The 13,964-nt window shown below is 38.7% G+C and overlaps 1 protein-coding gene across 1 annotated transcript in view; it reads right to left on the minus strand.

Annotated features, from left to right (window-relative positions):
• Positions 1-13,964, minus strand: part of KIAA0922 (KIAA0922 ortholog) — a 195,812-nt gene that overhangs the window by 84,195 nt on the left and 97,653 nt on the right. Inside the window, exons 5-7 of the mRNA XM_011969377.1 lie at positions 8,629-8,752; positions 7,424-7,540; positions 6,157-6,267 (exon numbers count right to left, since the gene is read on the minus strand). Coding sequence (XP_011824767.1) covers positions 6,157-6,267; positions 7,424-7,528 — 216 coding nt within the window. The 5' untranslated portion in view covers positions 7,529-7,540; positions 8,629-8,752. The remainder of the gene's footprint in view (positions 1-6,156; positions 6,268-7,423; positions 7,541-8,628; positions 8,753-13,964) is intronic.

Raw genomic sequence — 13,964 nt, forward strand, 5'->3', positions numbered from 1 at the left:
AGTTTTGCTCTTGTCTCCCAGGCTGGAGTGCAATGGCGCGATCTCGGCTCACTGCAACCTCCGCCTCCTGGGTTCAAGCGATTCTCCTGCCTCACCCTCCCCAATAGCTAGGATTACAGGCACACATCACCACACCCGGCTAATTTTTGTATTTTTAGTAAAGACGGGGTTTCAGCATGTTGGCCAGGCTGGTCTTGAACTCCTGACCTCAGGTGATCTGCCCACCTCGGCCTCCCAAAGTGATGGGATTGCAGGTGTGAGCCACCGCACCTGGCTGGGCCTCTTTCATTAAAGGCACCAATCCTATTCATGAAGGCTCCTTCCTCATGACCTGGTCACCTCACAAGGGCCCCGCCTCTTAATACTATTGCATTGAGGATTCAACTCAGCATACTAATTGGAAGCAATGAGAAAAACTGAATGCATACCTTTGTGTGCAGTGTTGTAATACATGTGAGGAGAAATACTGCACGTGGTTCACGTATATCACAACGCTGCACACAAAATCGCACATCCAGGCCAGGCGTGGTAGTTTGCACCTGTAATCCCAGCACTTTGAAAAGCCGAGGTGGGTGGATCAATGAGTTCAAGAGTTTGAGACCAGGCAGGGAAACATGGCAAAACCCTGTCTCTACAAAATATACAAAAATTAGCCAGGCTTGGTGGCATGCGCCTGTGATCTCACCTACCCAGGAGGCTGAGGCAGTAGGATGGCTTGAGCCCAGGAGGCTGAAGTTGTGAACTGAGATAGTACCACTGCACTCCAGCCTGGGTGACAGAGCGAGACACTGTCTCAAAAAAAAAAAAAAAAAAAAGGGTACACATCCCGTTTTCTCACTGCTTTCCTTTCTCATGATTGAATTTTGCTAAGTTTGCAGCAACAAAACATCTGTTACCTCTGAGATTATTCTGGCAACGTAAATTTCAAGTTTTGCAACAGATAACTCATAATGATCTTTTAAATGCCATTTGAAATATGTGTCCTCAATGTGCTACATCAAGCACTTCTCCCATTTTACGATCTGTGCTCCACAGTTTTATAAAATATTCCTGCATTTTTCCTTCTCTGATCAGCATTTCACAGATGGATGAGTCAAGCAGTACCTGCAAATTTTGGAACCCTCACCTTCCAGACTATTTATGTTCAGGGATCCTCGGGTACATGCCTTTCTATCCTCTACCTATGCTGAAGCCAGACAATTTTTTAAATATTCAATGAATTATACTTCATATTTAGACCCATATGTAAGTAAGGTAGACCCAAACATATAATCAGCCTGTACTTTTTACCCACTCACATATAAAAATCTAAAAATTATATGGCCCTATTGTTTCAGTGAAAATACTTTTAAATTACTATTATCATCTTAGTCTCAGTTTTCTTTTTCATAATGATTCAATTGATATACATAAAACAACTGTATTTCTTCTCTCAATTTCAAATTTTATTCCTAAACCAAACAGTTATTTTCTCTTCACATGGCACTAAGGGAACAAGTTAAAGAAAAGTTGATGACATATTTATGTCTAAACCTTCTTGCTTAGCTTTCTATCAGATATACTTTCTAGCTCTATACTGGAGAAGAGGCAATTATGCCTTTGGTACCTTCCACACCCTCTTATCCTTTTTGAGGGAGTCCGACCTCCTGAATCCACTAACCCCCAACCCTGGACAATGGGCTCTTGACAACAAGCAGAGAGCAAAAAAACGTAAAACCGGTAGAATATCAAAATAAAGACATTCCTTTCTAAGAACAGTTGACAACTTTACGGCCACTTAAAATACAACAAAGACCTCACATAATGTATGCAGTTTACATGCAGAAATACTCCAGTCAGGATTTTTTTCTTCTAGAGGAATGCCAGAATTATTTCTTAGGTTTAAATTTTTTAAGTTTTTGTTTTTAGGTATAGCAAGCCTTAAAACATACTTTAGGCTGAGTGCAGTGACTCACGCCTGTAATTCCAGCACTTTAGGAGGCCGAGGTGGGAGTTTGAGACCAGCCTGGTCAACATGGTGAAACCCTGTCTCTACTAAAAATATAAAAATTAGCGGGCTTGGTGGTGTGCACCTGTAGTCCCAGCTACTCGGGAGGCTGAGGCAGGAGAATCACTTGAACCCAGAGGCGGGGGTTGCAGAGAGCTGAGATCGTGCCACTGCACTCCAGCCTAGGCAATAGAACAAGACTCTGTCTCAAAAAAAAAAAAAAAATTAACTTTAAAATTCATTTTCCTAAATCACAGCAAAAATGAAAGAAATTAAAATAACTGCCTTTTAAGATATTTTTTTCTGATATTCAGATTTTTTAATACTGGTTTCTAACAAAAGACCAGCCAAAACAATTAAATCCATCTACAAACTCTGAAGTATTTTATACCATAACACCACAAGAACACACTGTGTTGTGTTCATGGCCCCATCATTTACTGGAACACTTAAGAAATAATGTTCAATAACTATTTTTGACTGATGGGGGAGAACTATGGCAAAAGGAGCAGCCTTAGAAAGTGACTTAACTAAACTCACAGATCCTAGGATAAATGAAAAGTGAAGGAGAGAATCTACAGCCAGGAATGGGGCCACAGATAAGAGGTCAACAAGGATACCAAGACAATTCAATGTACAAAGAACTGTCTTTTCAACAAATGGTACTGGAACTACCAGACATCTACATGAAAAAGAAGGAAAATGAATCCCTTCCTCACACCATATGCTAACACTTAAAGTCAGATGGGTCATAAACCTAAATGTAAACCATAAAACTTTAGGAGAAAACATAGGAGTAAAGCTTCATAACTTTAGGCCTTTTTAGATATAATACTAAAATCATAAAGTGAAAAAAGAAAAACAGAAAAACTTGACTTCACCAAAATTTAAATCTTTTGTACTTCAAAGGGCATTATCAAGAAAATGAAAAGACAACCTATAGAAAGGGAGAAAATATTTGCAAACCATGTACCTGATAAAGGTCCAATATCCAGAATTTAATACATTTACTACTCAACAATAAAAAGACAAACACAATTTTAAAATGTGCAAAGGATATGAATAGACACTTCCCCAAAGACAATATATAAATGGCCACTGAGCACATGAAAAGATGCTCAATGTCATTAGTCATTACAAAAATGCAAATCAAAACCACATAAGATATCATTTCATGCCCAGTAAGATGATTATTTAAAAAAACATAAACAAAAATGGAAGACAAGTGTTGGCAAAGTTGTAGAAGACTGGAATCCTCATAGATAGCTAATGGGATTGTAAAATGATGCAACCACTTTAGAAAACAGTTTTACAGCTCCTCAAAATATTAAACATGGAATTACCATATGATGCAGCAAGGTTCCACTCCTAAGTATACACCCAAGAGAAAAGATATGAAAGATACGTCCACACAAACTTACACAAGAATGTTCATAGCAACATTATTCATAATAGCCAGAGTAGAAACAACACAAATGTACACCAATTGATGAATGCTTATGCGAAATGTGGCATGTCCTACAATGTATATTATTTGCAATAAAAAGGAATGAAAGAAGGGGACGGGAGAGGGATAGCATTAGGAGATATACCTAATGTAAATGACGAGTTAATGGGTGCAGCACACCAACATGGCACGTGTATACATATGTAACAAACCTGCATGTTGTACACATGTACCCTAGAACTTAAAGTATAATAACAAAAAAAAATTAAAAAAAAAAAAAGAAAAATATCATTCCATGGTTACCACCGTACTGTTTTCACATGGGTAAAACATCCTCTGCAATCATTTATCAATTAAAATATTTTTAACCAAAAAAAAAAAAAAAAAAGGAATGAAAGACATGGATGAAACTGAAAACATGCTAAGGGCAAGATACCAATCACAAAAGACCATACATTTCATTTATATAAGATGTTCAAAATAGACAAATCTTTAAAGACAGAAAATAAGAGACTGAGGCAATGAAAATGTTCTAAAATTAGACAGCGATCGTGATGGCTGCACAACTTTGGATATACTAAAACTCACTGAATGGTACACTTTAAGTGGGCGGACTTTGTGGTACGTGAATTGTATTTCATAACATTGTTTACAAAATAAATTTTAAAAGTAAAAAAAGAAAAGAAACAGAGTTTGGTATCTTCTGAAGCAGAAACAAAGACCAAGAAAAGCCGAGGCACTGCCAAGGTAGGCTACAGCACAGGGAGCAACAGAAACTTGGCCTGTGAGGACAGCCCCAGAGCTACCTCAGGCCAAAACTGCACTCAACCACTGCTTCCCAGGTGAGGTGCAGGGAGTACAACAGGAAGCCCAATCAGACTCCATTCCATGGGTGATGGAAAGAATGGTGAAGCAATTACATCATGTGGGTATGTGATTATTTAATGGAGGTAAGTATGGGAGTGGTAGTCTAGATAAGTATGGGAGCAGAAATTAGGACGGAGAGAGAGGCAAAAGTCCCTGAAGAGCTCAAGCGTAAGTTGAAAAAGGAAGGATGAAATAAGGGTTAATTTGGAGAAAAGTTGGAGGTGGAGGTTGAGAACATTGCAGACACAAGGGACCTGTGGCAGGAGGGAAAATGGCATTGCACAAGTGAGCAGGGGAAGGCTCTTGTGGCCATGAGGTGGAGACCAAGAACGGGTGGTGAGCAACATGGCTGAAGACAGACAGCAGCCAGACCACACAGGCCTTACAGCCATAAGCAGGATTTGGTTTAAATTCTAAGACCTATGGGAATGCACTGAAGGGTTTCAAGCAGGGGACTAATGTGGTCCAACTTGAATTTTTGGGAAAGAGGTAGGAAGGGACCAGAGTAGATCCTGGCAGTTAATGAGATACTATCAGTTGGCCAACAGAGAGATGAGGATGGCCTCAGTGTGGTAAAGGGCAGTGGGCGTCATGAGAAGTACGCAGTATCTGCCAGGCCAGGGGGATGAGATAATGGGTAAGCTGTTCTAGCTCTCTAGGAGGCCTGCAGAATCAGTTTCCTCTCTCCCTTCATTCCACTTACCCTTACATTAACCCCCAATAACTAAGGTACTCTGAATACTTGTCTCTCTTCCAGTACTTAGATCTCCACTGATGAGGCATCTGGCCCTCCAAAAATGCAAGCCACAGCACATCAGTATCAGTCTCCTGCTTAAAACCTTTCAACACATCCCCTCTGGTTTTAGGATTTAAAAAAAATACACATTTGCAAATTAAAAGAAGTCTTTCTTAAAATTCTTCAAGGAGGGGTTTTTCAGTTTTATAAAAATAAAATTATTATTTAAAATCCCTAAGAATTATGTATTTGGTGATAAAGATCCCAGATATAATCCTAGAGGTAAATTAATTTGGTTTTTCTCCCCAACTGGAATGTAAGCTCTATGCAGATACAAACTGTATACCAAGGCCTGGCACAAAGTAGAGGCTCAAGAGAACCGCTGAATGAATGAAAGCCCCAGGTACTAAAGGTACTGATTACAAACTCTAAGCAATGTTCTTTATTTACCAATCAGAAAGAAGAGGTAAGTTTCATAATATGTGGGTTCAAGAGTTTTTCTCAATTATAAAATTATTCAGTTACAAGGAAATACAGATAATCAAAGGGAAAAAGTAGCCAACCCTATAAAATGATTCATGAAATGTATATTAAAAGAATTTTAACTTATCATTATACATCTACCACAACATCAGAAATAGTTTTTCCCATTACAGGACATCCTTAGGGGCCTGTCATTACTCGTGACCGTGGGCGCTGTCTCCCTGAAAAGCAACCTGGTAAGATTTAACAAGCTCTACAAAATGGTTCACAGTCTTTAACTAAAGTATCTCTCCTCTTTATGAAACATGCCCCAAGGAAACAGAGGATTCAGAAGGAAATTTAAAGAAACTTATAAAACAGGTATATGGCCTAATGGTAATAACAGTGAAAAACAGGAAACATTTTAAAAGACCAACAGTAAGATTAAGCAAACTATGGAATATCAACACTGTGGACTCCACAGTTGTTCAAAAGGAGTTACATGGAATCCAGTGATATTTTACATATGTATTTCTATATAATTTTTTCAAAAAGCAGAAAATAGTAAAAAAAAAAAAAAAAAAAAAAAACCACAATTCTGAGAGGGTTACAAAGCTTGGCGGCCACCAGCATTCAAAGTAAATCTATTAAAATGACCTGCATTTGTGACAGCTGAATGCTCTGGACCTTTGGAAGCAGAAAATAAGCATTTGGTAGCTGCTTTGCAGACCCTTCTGTAGAGATTCTACGAGTGCCAATTCCAGATACCTGCAGAAAAAGAGAGAGAGAATTGCTCCTTTGTTAGAGTTTTAAAACACATTTGCCATAATGCTAAAGCACATCTCCAAAGGAAATCTGTATTCATCACCATGGCCTACAAGACTCTACTAATCCAATTACTATATTTATCTTTGTCTACAAAAAACACAGCTGAATGCTGGCTGGGCACAGTGGCTCACGCCTGTAATCCCAACACTTCGGGAGGTCTGGGCAGGTGGATCATTTGAGGACAGGAGTTTGAGACCAGCCTGGCCAACATGGTGAAAGCCCGTCTCTGCTAAAAATACAAAAATTAGCCAGGCAGTGGTGGGAGGCTGAGGCAGGAGAATAGCTTGTGCCTGGGAGGCGGTTGCAGTGAGCCAAGATCACACCACTGCACTCTAGCCTGGGCAACAAAGTGAGACCCTGTCTCAAAAAATAAACAAACAAACAAAACAAACAGATACAGAATGCTGTATTTAAGCTGAATGTTCCTTACTGTAGCAAATCTGTTCACAAGTAGGCAACTCCTCTGATATGGGACCTCTTTAATGGAATGCAGTAAGAAATAACCACAAAAATTACTGATCTGAACTTAAATTACTTGATGCCACATCTTGTTAAATGCCACATTAGGTACCATTTAAGGTAAAGATTCCTATTTCTGAGAATAGCAACAAGATTCTTCAAGCTCCCTTCCTGGTACTTTGATATGAATAGTGAGCTCCCTTGGAATCAGCCTCCAAGCACACAATCAATGTCTCCTAATCAGAAATATTCCTGAGCCAAGGAGGGAAGGTAGGCAAAATCACTAGAGACTGTCCTTAGAGTGCCTCCTTCTGAATGCCCGTGAGGTGAGAGTCGTGAGTTTTGAAAGCCTTCTGTATTTTATATTGGGAAACTGTGTGACAGATTTCTTTGCTTTGTTTTAGTATGCTCCAAAGATCCACAGTAGGGCTACAGCTGTGTTGTCAGTAGGAAAGACAGCCAACTGTGGCACGTCAGGCAGAAAAGGGTGCACGCTGATGATTTTAACATCACTAACAGTCTTATATTTTAACGACATAAACCAGGTGACAACATTTCCAAGTCTTTTTAAAAATATCCCCACCCCTACAGTTAAGTCACCAACCAAATTATATGACAAAAGGAAAAAGTTACTCACATGATAGGAAAGGACTCCATACGAAGAGGTATTAATAAATAAGGAACTTTCAATGCTTCCTTCTTCAGTAGGTAAGAAAATAATTCTGAAGGAAGTTTTCCCCATTGCTGGAATTACCTGAAAGAAAGGTCCCCAGTCAGCCATTTGGAATGGCCCCCTTTGATAAACTGTCTTTCACAGACTTTCTTTTTTTGACAATTTCTGTTAACAGACATTTGCATATTGTGCACCCTTGATTTATCAGTATCATGAATCCATAAGAATCCCCAAACTGATCAGCATCCAACTATCCGCTCTTACATATCTGCTGTATCTAAGAGGATACAGCAAAGAATATTACCACTGACTCAGGACGAGTCCTTTCGCTTCAGACTGGAGCTGTGAGTCTCACATCTTTTCTTCCCCTCCTCTTGCACCCCCACAGGTCCAACTGTCTTTAGCTAACACAGTTCTATCTCTACTTAAATACAGACAATAACCAATGTGCAAACATGTTGGTATGTAATAAAAATCAGGAACAAGGTTTATCCAGACAGACTGTCACAAACCAAATATTGGGCTTCCCCTTACAACACGTCCTTAGTCCCAGTATTCTTTTAAGTACATAATATCAGGCAGACATAGTAAGCAAAACAAATAAAAGCCTACTAGCAATCAGGATCTTCATTAAACATTAAAGACCACTGAAATTAAAACTATTAGAAGACTAAGTTTGAGCTCTGTGTTATGGTGCCAATCAGCTTTACAAGGAGCCATTCACTATACCTTGCAGTCCTGAATTTAGAAAGGAGACCTAACTTTCCTAGCAGGTTGGAGAGATGGAAGAGGTCTCAACTATAAACTTATATTAGTTACTAAATGCCTCGGAGTTTGTAGTCATTTCAAGACAAGTAATATAAACTTTCCCTAGTCACAATAAAGCCACGTTAAATATACATACATTACCACACAGCTGAGAGTCTTCAAACTCCTCCCCAACCCCCCCCCTCAACCTCCCCCGGCCCCAGTAGATATCAAGAGCCACTAAAATTATAAAAATGAGCAACTGGAAAAGTAAATGCTAAGCTAAACACACAGGAGGAAAAGGTTTGGGTGGCAGAAAAAGGGGGAGACGGGGAGCAGAAAGTAAAAACTTCAGGCCAAAGAAAGCAAGAAAATCTGGCAGCCTGCCACGGCATAGTTTCCAGGAGTCCATCAACACCCACCCTGCAGGGAACAGGCGGCACATGGAAATGTCCAGCAGCTGCAAACACCGAATTCACCACAACCTCTCTGTCCCTACTAGGGTTGTAAGCATGGAGAATCTTTGCTGCAGGATGTCCCAGGAACCTGGGAGGAGAAACAAAGAGAAAAATCAATGTACTGTGTGGTTATAAATATTACTATACATATGTATGTATTATTATACATATACACACACATATTTTTAAACCCAGAAAGCTGTTGCTGTTCATCACAAAGTTAAATTATCCAATCACGCTGGATTCAATTCCCAACAGCCAAAAGTCATAAAACAAAAAACAACTTCATTTTATAAGGCTTAGGCCAATCCACAGTAGCACTCCATTGGTTTCTGTGTTAGAAAAATTTAACCCATTTAGGCCATTAAAATGCTTGCAAAAAAAAAAAAAAAAAAAGAAAAACCTATAGGCAACTCACTGGCACTTCTCGGACTTGGGTCTCTAATTCAAATGAAAATATGTTTAGGTAAGAAACTGTACTCACAGAAAAACCCAATTTTTCTTAGGGTTATGTTTTCTGAGTAAGAGAGACTTTTTGGGGAGGTATGTATTTTCAACTCACAGAGAGATGTTATTTTATTAGGTCTTATAAAAGGAAAACTTAATTATGGCTAAAGGCCATTCTTTTGAGAAAACTGAAAATCCTGCAGCACTTTGCAGCAGAGGTTCTCGTCCATTTAAATTAGGAGCCTTTCCAAAAAACTCTGATGAAAGCTCTGGCTCCTCCCTCCACAAACATACACTTACAAAAAGTTTCATATACAGCTTCAAAACCTTCCACAAACCTCAGAGTAAAATCCCTGCTCAGTGGCAAATACATTAATTCATGATGGGCTTGATGCCAATTCTTTTCGGCAGTAACTCTCCACCTACGATGTCTCGGCTCTGATAAAGGAATTGCCAAGAGGAAAGGAGCTGGGCTCTGGCCCACCTGCCTGGAGCCACCTACAATGCTCCCTCTAATCACTTAACTCTGATTGCTACTGCTCAAGACCAAATTCAGTCTTGTTCAATTATGTTGCAATGAACAGAGAGTCAGCAAAAATTTCACTAAAGTCATTTCTTCAGTTTTAATATCTTCAGTGGCAGAGAGAGCCAAATATACAGCTCTCATTAGGATGGCCTAGAAATAAAATTATATTCTAATTTAAGCTGAATGAATTATATCTATAATTGGAATAAAATCAGAAAAATATCAGCATAATGAATGAATTAGGTTCATTCATTATGCTGATATTTTTCTGATTTTATTCCAATTTCTATGATATTAAAAATGTATCCTTTAGGAAAAATGAAATGGATGTTGCTTTTCTTATATACAATGAGATCTCCAAAATACTACGTTACTACCATCAAATCCTTAGAATTTTTCTTTTGGTTTTCACCCTTACTTTTAATCACTAGTCTTAACGAAAGGTTTAATATATCCAATGTGTATTTCAAAACGCAGTTCTTCACATCCCATTACAAATAAAATACCACATCAATGTGATTAAAATCCTGATTTCTCAAAGTGTTCTTAAGTAACACCATTTTTTTAAAAAATGTTCAACACTACCATACACATAAAGGGTCACTTCAGAAAAGCCTTACCTCAGAGCACTGGGATCGTATCTGCCTTTCTTCCCCCAATTAAAATTAAATAAATAAGGACTTCTGTGGTTTGGGGTTTTAAGTAAATAATATCAATCATCAAAGTTATTAATACTTATCCTCAAAGCTTTATATCCCATTTACATAATTTAAATACAAGGTTTCTAAGAATACAAATGTCTACCAGAGAAACACATGAGAAAATAAGAATGCAAAATGGCAATGCTTCAGAGCCAGTGACTGCACTACCAGAAGTCTCTCCAGACCTAACAGAGAATGCTAGCTGAAGCCTAGTCACCACTGTGCTATTTTTATTCTATTTTTTAGATTCTATTTTTAAAAGTGTTATGAGGATATAAATTTCCTTCACTAGTGACAACTGGAAGATACTCTGTTAATTTAACACTACAAAAGAATGATTAAAATCTCTATGAATGATTAGCTCTTTTTATCTTAGGACCAGCAGAATATTAACCCTTCACATAAGCCCTAAGAAGCAGGCAGATGGCAACCAAGTAACAAGATCCCGATTTTACACCCCCAGGAAAATCAAAGCTATGAAGAGGGCTGGGATTTGCTCAAGGCCAACATCAAAATAAACCACAGCAAAAGCTGAACTGGGACAGTGAAGAAATCAGGAGCAGAACCCTCAGGCCAAAGTTTTACTCTAATGCCTATAAATTAAACCATTTGTCAGCCATAAGGTAAAACTCAACTAATCTTAAATGTGTTCTAATTTAGGCTAAAGTTTGTTCTGAGTTTAACTTCAGCAAAATAACTAATTCTCATAATCATATTCCAGATCTCACTAATAAGAAAAATAGCATCATGAGTGCTCTTAGAAATCAGAAGATTTATTCTACCACTTCTAGTGAAATGACCTTGAGCAAACTGCATTCCTTCTCAGCAACAAATCTATGAACACATTTGCAGTACACGCGCAAACACAACAATACACACAGACTCAGATAATGCCTGTCTTCACTGGACTGATACAAAACCCAAATGACAAGAGACATGATTACACTTTGGGAGCCATAAAGTATTATATAAAGGTAACTAAGTCCTCCAAAGGTGATTCCATCTAAAAATCAGAAATCCTTTCAAATCAAAGACTTTCAGCATTCTCTCAGCATGTGTCTAGCTATTAGGACCAGAGATTAAAGTATATTGCTAATTAACAAATGTGTATCATATACAATCAGCTCTCCATAACTGCAGATTCAACCAACCTTGATTGAAAGTATTTGAGGGGAGGAAAAAAACAAAAATAACAATACAAAAAAAAAGAGATACAGTGTAACAACTATTTACACAGTATTTACACTATATTAGTCATTATAAGTAAACTAGAGTTTTTTTGTTTGTTTTTGTCAAACAAAAAAACTCTGTCATCCAGGCTGGAGTACAGTGGCATGATCATAGCTCACAGTAACCTTGAACTGCTGGACTCAAGTGATCCTCCTGCTTCAGCCTCGTGAGTAGCTGGAAGTACAGGTGTGCACCACCATGCTTAATTTTTTAAAAATTTTTTATAGAGACAGGGTCTCACAGTGTTGCCCAGGCTGGTCTCGAACTCTTGGCCTCAAGTGATCCTTCTGCCTCAGTCTCCCAAAGTGCTGGGATTACAGGCATAAACCACCATGCCCGGCCTCTAGAGATAATCTAAAGTATATGGGAGGTTGTATGTAAATAATATGCCAAGGACTTGAGCATCCTTAGCTTTTGGTTTCCATGAGCATCCTGGATCCGATCCCATATGGATAACAAGGGACAAGTGCAAACATACCCCCATGGGCATCGACTATAGGATTTTGTTATGTTACTGAAGAGCAAATATTTCAGACAGTCAGGATCCTATGAACTGGAATTACTATCCTAATAGCTATACTTACTACTACTATTATTCTATCTACCAATCTATAACATACATTCTTTAAAGTAGGTCCTGAATCAAAATTTCTTTTCACAATGAAGCCTTTTTCTTTTCTTTTTTTTTTTTTTTTGAGACAGTCCCCCTCTGTCACCCAGGCTGGAACTTGGTGGCATGATGATCTTGGCTCACTGCAACCTCTGCCTCTCAGGCTCAAGAAACTCTTGTGCCTCAACCTGCCAAGTAGCTGGGATTACAGGTGCTCACCACTATGTCCAGCTAATTTTTGTATTTTTAGTAGAGTCAGGGGTTTTGCCATGTTGGCCAGGCTGGTCTCGAACTCCTGAGCTCAAGTGATCCGCCCACCCCGGACTCCCAGAGTGCTGGGATTACAGGAGTGAGCTACCGCACTCAGCCTCACAATAAAGCTTTTTCACAAAAGTACAGCACCCTCTCAGAATTTAAAATCAATGAGGTTATGATAAATTCAGCTTATTTATATTGTCAACTAAACTACTAAACATTCAGCTTCTATTAAACTTTCTTTACATAAGAGTAAAAATATAAAAAATCAAAAAAGCAGAAACCTAGAATTTTATAAAGTTGGCAAACTCCCAGTTTTCTCTTCTTCTCTTTATAGAATCTTTTTCTAAAAAGCTCAACATGGTCCTTTTAAATTTCAAGTTCAGCATGGGCGCAGTGGTTCATGCCTGTAATCCCAGCACTCTGGGAGGTCAAGGAGGGCATATCACTTGAGGTCAGGAGTTTGAGACTAGCCTGGCCAACATGGCAAAACACTGTCTCTACTAAAAACACAAAAATTACAGGCATGGTGATGGGCAGCTATTCCAGCTATTCAGGAGGCTGAGGCAGGAGAATCGTTTGAACCCAAGAGGCGGAGGCTGCAGTGAGCCGAGACTGCGCCACTTGCACTCCAGTCTGGGTGACAATGCAAGACTCCATCTCAAAAAAAAAAAAAAAAAAAAAAAAAAAAAAAATTCCAAGTGCATTCTCCTTCACTGCAGCTCTAACATTTTGATGATTAGAAAGGAATGTAAAGCAAGTAATCCAGATGCATAAAGGAGGGCACACCAGGAGCCCACCCTAACCCAGCCCAGATGCTCTCCTATGGCCATGGTTATTTCATTCACAAAACTTTGCTTGTCACTCAAAAGGCTCTTCATGAAATTGAAGTGTTGTTTGCCAGCCCCGGAAACAAGCAGCGCTTTTACCCCTCACTCTTGAAACTACTAATTAGAAGTTCTATCTTTTCAATGCAGCTATATTCTGCATCCAGGAAGCTTAACACTTGAAGATTCAAACTTTATCACAGACAGCAAGAGTCCTTATGTTGCCTGATTTCCACAGCGTCACCCTTCCTTAATTTTTCCAGGTTCCCAAGTTAGGCCTTCAACTGACACTCAGATTACACTGTCTTCATCTTGTGGTTCTTTACATGATACTATAAAGTCATCACAGCTTATGCACTGCCTTCCCCAACTTGAGTCTCCAAAGTCTTAATCCTAACAACTCTAAGCATGGTGCAATTTTGAATCCAGAAGGCACAGCAAGAAGTAAAATCAAGTGAGTAAATCAATCTAGTGTACAAAAATTCAGAGACCATCAATATTTAGAGTTTTTCATTATAAAATAACCGGATCTGTTTTGGAAAAACAACATTGACATCTTATTAAATTCCAATCACTATAAAATATTAAAAGGTACACTTATTAAAAATTAAAGAAGGCCGGGTGCGGTGACTCACGTCTGTAATCCCAGCACTTTGGGAGGCCAAGATGGGCGAATCACGAGGTCAGGAGATCGAGACCATCCT

This window comes from Mandrillus leucophaeus, unplaced genomic scaffold (genome assembly GCF_000951045.1).
Source record: "Mandrillus leucophaeus isolate KB7577 unplaced genomic scaffold, Mleu.le_1.0 Scaffold888, whole genome shotgun sequence".
Taxonomy (NCBI): domain Eukaryota; kingdom Metazoa; phylum Chordata; class Mammalia; order Primates; family Cercopithecidae; genus Mandrillus; species Mandrillus leucophaeus.